Source organism: Dryas octopetala, chromosome 3 (assembly GCF_963921425.1).
Source record: "Dryas octopetala chromosome 3, drDryOcto1.1, whole genome shotgun sequence".
Taxonomy (NCBI): domain Eukaryota; kingdom Viridiplantae; phylum Streptophyta; class Magnoliopsida; order Rosales; family Rosaceae; genus Dryas; species Dryas octopetala.
This window is the reverse complement of record NC_141368.1, coordinates 6,993,671-7,005,640: the sequence shown is the minus strand read 5'-3', so window position 1 is coordinate 7,005,640 and position 11,970 is coordinate 6,993,671. Positions and strand designations below refer to the sequence as shown.

The 11,970-nt window shown below is 33.8% G+C and overlaps 1 protein-coding gene across 3 annotated transcripts; it reads left to right on the top strand.

Moving 5' to 3' along the window:
* Positions 1-7,323: 7,323 nt before the first annotated feature.
* Positions 7,324-10,675, top strand: LOC147290262 (DHHC-type zinc finger family protein). 3 transcript variants are annotated; one of them, XM_086237412.1, is made up of 7 exons: positions 7,324-7,657; positions 8,617-8,709; positions 8,816-8,917; positions 9,051-9,095; positions 9,752-9,850; positions 9,939-10,034; positions 10,193-10,675. In XM_086237412.1, exons 1-7 carry the CDS (start codon positions 7,385-7,387, stop codon positions 10,286-10,288), a joined length of 804 nt encoding a protein of 267 aa, XP_086093538.1. In that variant the 5' UTR covers positions 7,324-7,384; the 3' UTR covers positions 10,289-10,675. The 3 variants fall into 3 exon arrangements, with proteins under 3 accessions (XP_086093538.1, XP_086093539.1, XP_086093537.1); XM_086237413.1 differs by having other exon boundaries at positions 9,024-9,095; positions 9,961-10,034; XM_086237411.1 differs by having other exon boundaries at positions 9,024-9,095.
* The last annotated feature ends 1,295 nt before the right edge of the window (positions 10,676-11,970 follow it).

The following is an 11,970-nucleotide window of genomic DNA, read 5'->3' as shown; positions in this document are numbered from 1 at the left end:
TGTTTGTATATATTTTTAGGTTTTCTGAATGTACAGATCTAATGGGTTAGTAAAGTTTAGGGTTTTAATTGTGTTAATTTGTTGTGGAAATTAATTAAGAAAAATATATCTTGGTGATTGATTGATCGAACATTTTCTGTAATTTTTGGGATTCTTCCTGGTGTGTTGTGATATCTGTGGAGTGTTCTCGATCTATAAAAATTGGGAGTTTCTTAATTAATTTCTTGATTGAAGACTACTTTGCATCCAAGTATTGGTGGGATGATGTCAGATTATTCTACCTGACTCAAGGAGTCCACTATCATACATAGTACAAAAATGTTTTTCCCCCATTTACAAATCATACTGATCGAATTTCAAGCTAATTAATTAAGCAAGTAGTGTTGCAAAAGAGTACCATATGTATCAACTACTTCCAGAAAATTAAAGGAAAAAAATAAAGAGAAAATACATGATTTCTTTCATCTTAGTTTCCAATATATATCCTGCTTGGCCTTTTTCCACTCTTCAGTTGCTTCTTCGATCATTCTTAAATCATATATGCACCATTCTTCTGAGACCTATATATATATATATATATGCATGTACTAATTAACTACTTATATATATATATATATATGCAGTGGGGAGTAGACCAGTAAGTTAATGTGTCCATATATACTCTTCCAAAAGAGTGGAGAGTAATACCACTATATCGATAATTAGTTTGTAATTAATTAAGTTAATTGTTTTCTTTTGAGCACATATATATTAGCTACAAAGCATATATATATATATATATTCTTCTAGTGTAGGGTATTATACAATTATATATTATACATTATACAGTTGTTGTCAGTACAGTTCTTTACACATACATATGTTAAAAGCCCTTGGACACTCATGCACATGTTATAAATATATATATACAAAAATGATCTAAAATTAATTAGTTAGTAAGTTAATACAAAGCTAACTACCTTGTTGGGCCCACTACACAATATAATCTCAAAATCCGAATCGTTAGTAATATATTAAGCTTAATAAATTAATTGATTGCAGTACATGAGGTTAGGTGCATGTATTTATGTGCTTTGTTTTTTGTTCTTAGAATATATATGCTGAAGCTTCTCTGTCTGAATATTCATTGCGGAGGAAATGAGGAATCACTTAGAATTAAACTGCTTGGTCTTCAAATTCAACGAACAAGCATAATGACTAGCTAGGGAATATGTATAATGTTGACTGATTGGTTTGTATTCATGATGAATTATATATGGAGAGAGGCAGACTCTTTGTCTATATGCGCACGGCAGAATCCCCCTCATGCACAACGAGAAAACGTAGCAGCTGGAACTCTTGCTATTGAATTGATTGCAAGAGAAGCAGAGTTATGTTGTTGTTCAGTAAGTTCTATATATCAATTGTTAGCACAGTAATGGTCTGTGTACTTTTGAAATATGTAGTCCCACATATTTCATGGTCTGTGTACTACATATAGTCCCACATCGTTTGGGTACCTTTGAAATATATATATATATATGTAGTATATAATCACCTGAACACTATTTTCTAGTTTCATTGCAAACCAATTATTAAGGATAAGTTCTTGTTTTCCTTAAAAATTTAATTTGTATGATATAGTATACAAAACGATATATACTGCAGGTAGCTTCATAGAAGCCTGAAAATTAAGGTTTGTACCTCAAATTGTAAGTTAATTAATTGATTGATTATGTCCCCATGGAGTTTATTGGAAGTGATTAAACATAAACTATTCTAGGGTACTAGTGTACTAGTGTACTGTTTTGTATACAGACCTTAAGTATTTATTCTAATTAATTAATTTTACTAATAAGTACTGCTACTACCACCTTGCCTTTGGAAGATATATTTAGAGGAAATGAAATTAAAGAGAGAGCTAGTCATTCTTTAAAGTTGCAATATTATCAAATAATTAGGTGGTGCAGTACGGTCAAGTCCCTTAACCATTGGGTAAAGTTACTGTTACTATAGAGATTGAACATGGTGAATATTTAGATAGAACATTTTGGGAAGAAGAATCTTAAGCCATGTCATGTGGGACATTGTTGACATGCACCAGAGCTGTACGGGCTATGTCATTGAATTTGACAAGTGAAAAGAAGGGAGACGAATCATTCAATTCATACATATCTATCTCATGCAATTGCAAGGTCCACAAGTTCTTTTGTAGAGTCAGAAAAACAATGGTACCAAACACTATGATGATGCATGAGGTCACATATATATATACATAATGACATAAATAGCAAATCAACCCAAATCGGTGTGTTTGGTTTTCTAAATTGTGCAGAAAAATATAATCCGTTGAATAAAACTGAAATGATGTTAACTATAATAAATTGGCTAAACAATTTTCAATTTAGCTGATTTTTTACGGTAATAATTTATAAATAATGTTCAAAAATATAAATAGTTATGATCATTGAATTGTAAGTCTAAATATGATGTTATTACTTTTCTTAAAGTAAGGACATCCTTATTTTAAAATTTTCATATATATATATAATAAAAAAATGCTTTAGAGTTAATTACTTAGTAAGATAATATGATACTAACCACCTTTTTAGACTCACTACACAATATAATCTCATGATCTAAACCGTTTATATTTTAGGTCTCTATTCAAATATCAACGTTGCAAAAAATTAACCAAATCAGAAATAATTTTGCCTTTGATTATCATTACAATCATTTCATATTTTATTAAAAAACTTGTATTCATTCATTTACATGAGCACAATTAGCTTATTAATAGTTAACCAAACGATTTCTGATTTTATAATTATATGTAGTCGTCTTTAGAATGAATATCCGTGACATATCCACATTGCACCGATTGGTTAGCGGTGCATTTTGTTTTATATCCTGATGATTGTGCATTTAGTTTGTTAAGATATTGTTAGGTATTAACTATGGCAGAATTAAAATTTATCATTAAATCTCCATAAATAATTCTATACTTTTAAGGAGTTAAATCCGTGGAGAAATTAAGAACGACAAAGAAACGATGCTAATCACTGCACAAAGCATTGAAAAAAAATTACATTAATTAACCACGTCGGAGAATTATTCTTTATATATATACACACGATGCTGCTTGTATGCATATATATATGCAAGTAATGCACATAAGAAAAGAATAGTGTCTCTGCTTAATTTCTTGAATGTTGATGATTATATTCTTCAACAATGTGCGGCTAGAATTAATCCTTTGCACAACGAATCATCTCGATATCGAATTTTATGTATCAATTATTTGATTGTATTTTTTCTGCATTGTTTAAATTAATCAATATATACATATATATATTTATATTCTTAGTACAGTTCCTGATTTTCTTCGTATACACTACCTTTGATTAAATTTTAATGATCTATAATTCATGTATATATCGTAGGTATGAAATCAAGTTTCAGAAACGACCTTCCTTGTAATAAGCTGAAGTTTAAGAAAGCATGATCATTAAGGGTAAGCGAAGTAATAAGCTTCGTGGTCCCAAATGTTAAGGGTCTTTAAATTTTATAAATTACTTATATACTTATATATATATTATGTTAAATGGTTAAACCTAAATAATGAATATTAAAGATTAAAAATTATATTTTTATGATTTTTCTCAGACTCACAAAATTTGAGAATTCGCCATGATAATCTCAAAATAAACACCAAAAGGTAAATCTAATATTAAAGTACTTATAGTGATTCATACTCCTTTTCAACCTTTTTAATTAAATACCACTTGAGCCAAGGTCTAGGACTCTAGGCTTAATGATACTTCAATTAATGATGCATATATGGGCAAGATAGGCTGCGCATACATCTATAATGGTTCTTGTATCAGTATATATATGTGTGTGTGGTCAGACCAAGCCAAAGCCACACAAGAGTGGATCTACTGCAATATTGAGACAGATCATAATTACAAATTTACAATAACTACACTTGGCTACACAAAGGAATAGGAGAAACATTTTAAATAATTGTAAGATACACATAATTAATGTACGTACGTTATTTCAAAAAGTTCTGGCTCGATCTTTGTGGACCAAATTTATATATATGATTCCCTTTTTGGGGAAGTGGCCGGTTTAAGAGTATATTGTTATGTCTATTCCAAATGCAGCTGCGTCTTAATGATATCTATTCTATGTAGGTACTCTCCTCGTGTATATATACAGGTTTATTTACATCAATGCCCTGAAAGTAACTTTGATTTTTAATTTACTCCTTAAAATTTTATTCATCTCACTTTATCCTTAAAACTTTACAAGATATCATATTTCATCAAGTCCGTTGCTCCGTCAAATAAACTGACGTGGCAGTTTATTGCTTGATAATTAATTAATTGATGATGGTGCTGATCGATCATTCTGAGTTTGCTTCAAGCTAGATTAATTTTTCTTATATGAAAGCAATTCGTCTCGATCAAATTAGATTAATTTGACAGCTTGTTTGTTGTAAGAAAACTAAAACTTAACATTTAAGGTCCAAAAGTCATTCTATATCCTATGAGGTTAAACTCTATCAGAAATGGAATCAAATAATAGAAAATTGTAATGCTCTGGTTACAAAAAGCTCTCGATCAACAATGTGAAAATAGGACTGTCCAATATCGGTCAATGCTGAAAATGCGGGGAAAACGGCTTGATAATTATTCTATATTAGAGAGCTTACATATCCTAATTTAAGAGGTACATTGTATAATCTTTTTCACATTATAGTTTAATAATTCGAACTATAAACGTTGTACGTATGACATTACTTATAGGGTTTATTTCATATTTAGTACCTAAACTTTGACCTTTGTCTTAATGTGGTACCTAAACTTTTATTTGTCCCAATTGAGTACCTAAACTTTTATTTTGTGTCTAATAGGTACCAAAATAAATTTTTGTTAAAATTGTCAATAAAAATTAGGGACAATATAGTCAAAGTATATTTTAATTATTTTCTTTATATGTTTAAAATTATTAAAAAAAAACACACAACAAACAAAAAAAATTAAAAATTAAAATTAAAAAATAAATTTTTTGAAGTGACTATATTGCCCCTAACTTTTGTTGATAATTTTAACAGAAATTCATTTTGGTACCTATTAGACACAAAATAAAAGTTTAGGTACTCAATTGGGACAAATAAAAGTTTAGGTACCACATTAAGACAATGATCAAAGTTCAGGTACTAAATATGAAAAAAACCCTTACTTATAAGTATACCTTATACCAAAGTTTAAAGGATACCAAAATGAATGGTCCCCCCACCCCCAAATGGCCTTTAGCCTGTGCTGAAATGGGACTGAGTTACTTTGGGTTCACATCTTGGAATAACCACTTGGTTGGTTGTAAACCATGCATTTTTTATCCGACAATGTTTCACCATAACATTAACACTGGGAGGTAGAGGTAGCTAACCAGCTGGAAAGGAATTGAAAGCAGAGGTTCATGGCTGATGACAAAATTGGTCCCCATAGGCGATATATATATATATATGAAGATCGAGCATCTGAATCATGCATATATGCATGTACAGTACGACTGATATGCGTGCGGCCGACATGGTGTGTTCCACTTCCAATTGCTTCCTACCTAAAAGTATATGTTTCGTACCCTCCCATTTTTAATGCATTTTAAATTATTCAAGTTTGAGGCTTGAGAGTCATATTCATCACAACTTACCCCCCTTGGACTCCATCTGTACTGTTTCTCTTTTACACCACAAGTGCCATGTAGTGAGTAAATGACAATTGACTGATCGACACAAAAGTACTGTACAAATAAAACACTAGCTAGCCCTCGATCTCTCAGCTTGCCTATTACTTTAATTTCAGTTGAAGCAAAGCAGCAACCTGAACATCGATCGATCGATGCCAAGTGATTATTTGTTGGCATTGGGGTGTCCTTTGATGCATATAATTATTGCATGCTTCTAAATTTTCCAAACATGTCATTTAGGGTAATGTTAGTATGATATGTTATCAATCGAGAGTCTAGACTACTATTGATGAAGGTGTACTCTTGTGTCACACCCCAATTCGACAACTTTCTTTATTCGAGTTAGGTGTGAATCACACTTCTATATATAATTGAAATGTAACTCACACATTGACTCGGAAAAAAGGAAAGCTTAGATGTTCTAGTCTTATTTGTTTGTGTAATACGTACCAAATAGATATATATTCTAAGAGAAGATTAGAACAATGTTTGCCCCGGCCAATCTCTTGGAGCACCTCTTTCAACCTCGTCTCACAAATAAATATGTTGTTTAGTCTTTTCACTTTAAATAAATAATTGATTCATATATGGAGTGAAAAAACAAAAAATGACATGTGTTTATGAAATGGAATTGAATTTCCTCCAAGAGATGGAACCAAGCATTATTCAGAATTAAGCTTACTTGTCCATTTTATATATGTAAGGACGGGTTGCATGCATATATCAATAGTATATATATTTGGCTGATGAGATTTCTTTAGATAAGAAATTGATGATCATATATAATAGGATATATAGGATAAAAACATGGGTTGTAGGTCAATCAACTTTGGCAAAATTTGAATATCATGATTTGCCAAAGGGGGGGGGGGGGGGGGGGCTGTTCAGACCACCCTAATCCACTAAGTTGACCACCCCACTTAAATTTTTACCCATTTTTGCCCATTTTGCCCCTACATTAAAAAAAAAAAAACCATCTCCAATTTTGGCCGGCCACCCTCCCCACCGCCGGCGCGACCCCACCCCCCCCTTTCGCCGGTCGACCCCACCCCTCCCAGGCGAAGACCCACCCACCCAGGCGAAGACCCGATCGGCCCAGGCGAAGATCCGATCGGCCCAGGCGAAGACCCGACGGCCCCTTCGCAGGCGATCTTCCTTTTCCGGCAGAGTTGAGACGTCGGACCACTTGGGTTGTGTTCCCCAGGTCACGGCGAGTCCAACCCTGGTCTTCCCTTGTTCATTCGACCACCGTGCGCGGCTAATCGACGTCGTGAAGCTCCGCGGCGGAGGGGAGGGTGGCCGGCCAAAATTGGAGATGGTTTTTTTTTTTTTAATGTAGGGGCAAAATGGACAAAAAGGGGTAAAAATTTAAGTGGGGTGGTCAACTTAGTGGATTAGGTTGGTCTGAACAGCCCCCTTTGCCAAAACTCAGTACAAAGTACAAAGTACTATATGTTTCCTATCTGGGCCATTGGTTTTGGGCCTGGGCCATCATCATTGGGCCATTGCTGTGAAAATGAAAACCCAAAAAAGTTAAGAAAAAGGCTCTGAGTCTCTCAGTTTCCAAGGATTCAGAATTCCCGGGAAATTGACTTCCCTGAAGAAGTGGAAGGAAGCTTTGTTGTTGTTCCATTCCTCGATATCCACGATGAAGCTTACAAGATTCCTATCAATCCCAATCTTTACGGTGTTTCTGTTAATGGGTTTTGTGAGTTACGTCACGGTCTTCATTTTCATTGACGATTGGGTTGGGTTGCGGAGCTCTGCTGGCTTTTTGAACGCTCTGGTTTTCACTTACTTGGCCTCTCTCTGCCTCTTCTCTTTCTTTTCATGTGTTCTCATCGACCCAGGTTACGCCCCAGCTTCCTATGTCCCCGATGTTGAAGATAGTGGGGTCTCTGATCAGGAATCCAAGAAAAATGTAAGCTCTTTTACAGGCGCGTATTTGTGATTGTCATGTTTGGTTGATGAGAAAATTGAGGAAAAGAAAAGAAAATTGATTCTAATGCTTTCTGTTTGGTTATTGATTATAAGACAATTTTTGACTGGTTGGTTAATGGGTTGATGAGAATGTATCTAATTTTTGACTGTTAAATGATTTAGATGCTCTTTTTTTAAGTAAGGCTTAGTTGGGTTGGGTTGTATTGGGTTGCCCGTTGTTTTGAAAATGTGGGAAAGAGAAGGAATTGGATTTTGGAGTCTAGTTTATAAAATGAAAGCTTAATTTAACCGTTCGAGATCATAATTTTCAGTGTTAGCAAGACAGATTAATATTTAGTCACCCCATTGTCTCTTAGATCTGCTTCTTGTCTGATATGTGAAGTTTATACCAAAAGACCGTGAGAGCTATATATGAGTTCTGTACTTGTTGCTTGTTGATATGGCATCAAAAAATTAATTAAGTCTATGTTAAAGCTTGGTTATTTAGGGAATATGCCTGAGAAAAATACAAGAACTCCCCTTTGCAGTTTGGGTTAGGGTATCAGTACATAAACCTCAAAGACTGTAATTGCATGAAAGACTCTTTAAATTTATGAATTAAAATGTTGCATCAACAGCTAAAATCATTAGTAGTGGATGATGCATGCCTCAGCATAGGGGCTGCGCCAAGCTCTGTCTCTTTCCCTCTCACTCTCTCTCAACGAATCTCTAAATTGTTGCTAATATTATTTTTTCTGTCCAATATACAAATTTCAGATATACTCTACTCACCCCATTACCACTTGATTACCACTAAAGACAAGGCCCTTTTCAATATGTTGATAATAGTTTACTATTAAGAAAATACTTTATGCATTAGTTGTGAATCTAGTCGCACATTAGTAATACTGATATCTTCTCTCTGTTAGCTTCAATATTTTGATTCTTGATTTCTGACAGGGTATACAATCAAGGCGCTGTGACAAGTGTTCTACTTACAAGCCTCCCAGGACTCATCATTGCCGGGTCTGCAGAAGGTGTGTTTTAAGGATGGTAGGTTGGATTTGATTCTTATTCCCGTATATTTTATTCATGACTCTTTGTCTTGCACATGGATTAAATTTTTGATTTATTTTTTCCCTGACAAAATTGGATGCAGGATCATCACTGTATGTGGATCAATAACTGTGTTGGTTATTGGAACTATAAGGCCTTTTTTCTACTTGTCTTATATGCAACAATAGGAAGCATGTATTCTACAGTAAGTTTAATCTGGTTATTACTTTTACATGTTGTTATGATAGTACTTTTACATGTTAGGATAATAAGCAGCCTCAAGTTCTGACAGTTGCTTTTGACATGTTTAGGCCATGATTATAACTTGTACATTTCAGAAGGACTGGGAATTCAGTGGAAGTAGTAGCCTCAAGTTTTCTTACGTGAGTTGGTACCCTTATTATTTTTCTTTTTTCTTTTGATGAGGATGTGAGTTGGTACTTAATCATCTGTATATTTCTGTTGTTTTGGAGTAAGTTCCTAAGCACTCAAGTCAGATCAGAAATCTAGTTAAGCCTCTTCTGTTTTAATACACCTTTAACTCTTTAAGTGAGTTAAATGCAGAAGTAATCCTGTCTACTACAGAGAATGTTTTCTGGCTCAAATTTAAATGGTGTCAGTCAATGGTGGAATGAACAGAAACTAGAACTGGTTTTTAAGTGCTAACAGTCATATTCATTTTACCACCTGTTCTTGAATTTAATTCGGAGTCCAGTATGGACTGCAACTAATGATACTAAGAAGGTTGATCAGCTAATTAGTTCTTGTGGGTGTGTGTCATTTTACAACATTTATTTCTTCCATTCTTGTAACAACTGGACCTTAGTCAATTGCTTTGGATTCGGGAACTCCAGGATATTGCAAGTGTTTGGTTAACTGTGCTACAATTATTGAATTTTTAATGAAGTCCTTTTGCATGCCAAAATTATTTGAACTGAAAACCCTTTGTTGCCTCACAAATCATCTTAATATTACTTACTTTTTTACATGTTTTATATATTCATAGGACATTACAAATTTGGAGACTGGTGTTTTATAGGTTCTGTGTGGAATGATGATGGCTGCCTTGAACTTAACACTTGGAACTCTTTTAGGTTGGCATATCTACCTCATCATCCGTAATATGACAACTATAGAGGTAAACTGTGACATTTCGAAGTTGGAAGTGGAACCCTTTTTTTAAATAGTAATTATTGATACCGAGCTAAATGTGGATATTTTAACAGTATTATGAAGGAATACGTGCAGAATGGTTGGCTAGGAAATCTGGGCAGAGCTACAGACATCCATACAATCTTAGTGTCTACAAAAACATTACTTCGGTCTCTCTCTCTCTCTCTCTCTTCCATATATATATATATATATATATATATATTGTGGGTGTGTGTGAATATCTTGTCTGTTCATATTTTACTTATGTCTGATATTGGTCAAAAAGGTTAACATCACAAGTCATCTGCCTTGTGAATCGTGTGATCAGGTCTTGGGTCAAAACAAGCTGGAATGGTTTTGGCCCGCATCAGTAGGCCATCTAAAAGATGGACTTATCTTCCCTACCCCACGTGATAATTCATAGGTCTCTGCCTCTGCTCAAATTCAGATTTGGTGGCCCAAGTGCTTGTTGATCAGCGCACAAAGAACGTGAAGCATGTTCATTGTATTTATCTCTTAAGATGGAAAGAAGCTAGAAAGAGAGCAACCGAGTGGAAGATGCTTCAGATCTTTTGATAAACTCAGGGCTAGTTGTGAGCTTCAATAGGTACACATAACTTCATTTTTTTCCTATGCTATTGATCAACAGAAGTTTTCTAGTTTTTTATTTTGCAACAGTAGAGTGGATATATAAAGTGTACATGATTAAACCCAGCACAAACTGGGGAATAGAAACAAAGTTTGTAACTTCATGTAAGAAGAGCATTCTTGTTTATATTGTCGATAAAGAGCTTCCAATGTGTGATATTCATTGACATGACTAATCTAATCATACTATTTGTGGTCCCCTACTGTTGTCGTTTCATTATCAAAATAGGAATTGCCTGGACACTCCAATTGCATAAATGATGAAAACTCCTCATGTTACTTCCATCAGTGTGGCCAAATCGACATCTATAATGGGATGAAAACACAAAAACAATGCAGTCACTTTGAAATGACACGAATAGATAATAAAATGGCATTATCTTGACAAGAGTAGATAACAAGTGTGCACAATGGAAATGCCCTTTGTCACAGTTGTATTGTCCAGATTTGAATATAAAGCCAGGTGTATCATCCTAGCCTGCTGATGATGGTGAGGGCTTGCAGTCATAAAACTAGGTCTTCTAGGCTGATGGGAAATTTTAAACAGATAAAGAAAGACAAAAGCATGTGGGAACTGATTTCTCAACCCAAACTGCTGGTATGTGGAGTTTCTATTCTTTAGCTCATGGAAGAGAGAAGGAAACCCACTTGAATTTAGAACAACTTCAACTCACTTACATTGTCAATTATGAGGGGAAAAGAAAAAGAAAAAAAAAAAAAAGATGATCAAGGGCAAAGAACAGAAAAAAAACATTTGAAACATTTGGTGGTACATAGTGATGATATATAGAGACTCTTGAGAAAATTGCAGACACCAGGAATCATTAACGTGAATAATTGAGAAATAGAATGATTGAGGTGTTGGCAACATGTTATAGAAGTGACTAAGATGGAAACAAAATTGATAATTTCATATTTTCATGAATATCAAAGTGCAATGATGCAGAACATGTGGATAATCTCCCACCTTCGAAAACCAATGCTTTTTTATTCTTTTTTTAATTAAAAAAACTATAGTATAGACACAATACGTATAATATATAAATATATTTTTTAACTTTTGAATTTTAACGAATTTACTTTTTTATACTAAGGTATGGATTTGTAGACCGTTAAATCTATTTATATGTTATACAACTTATACTATGTCCATAATATATATAGATGAATTTCTAATTGGGCACAACTTGATAAAATTTACATACTGTCACTTTCAATATCATTACCCTTATATATAATTACTGGACTGTTGTTGTGATCTTTGGTGTCTGTTAGTTTGATTTCCTTTTTTCGGGTACTATCTACAAGTCAGATTTTGATTTGATAGCAATTCTCTGGTGTATACACTTTAGAGAACAACACTCAGCCCTGTACTAATTACTCGTTAGAAAAATAGTTGTGATTTACACGTGGAGCAGATTATGTATAATTATCTTGAATCTAACCATGATTAAACAA

Bases quoted from the DNA above. Each gene is read 5' to 3' on its own strand.
- LOC147290262 (XM_086237411.1), top strand. From the start codon at position 7,385: ATGAAGCTTACAAGATTCCTATCAATCCCAATCTTTACGGTGTTTCTG. The intron at 8,710-8,815 runs GTAGGTTGGATT...AATTGGATGCAG, and splicing joins GAAGGTGTGTTTTAAGGATG to GATCATCACTGTATGTGGAT. The intron at 10,035-10,192 runs GTCTCTCTCTCT...TCGTGTGATCAG, and splicing joins TCTACAAAAACATTACTTCG to GTCTTGGGTCAAAACAAGCT.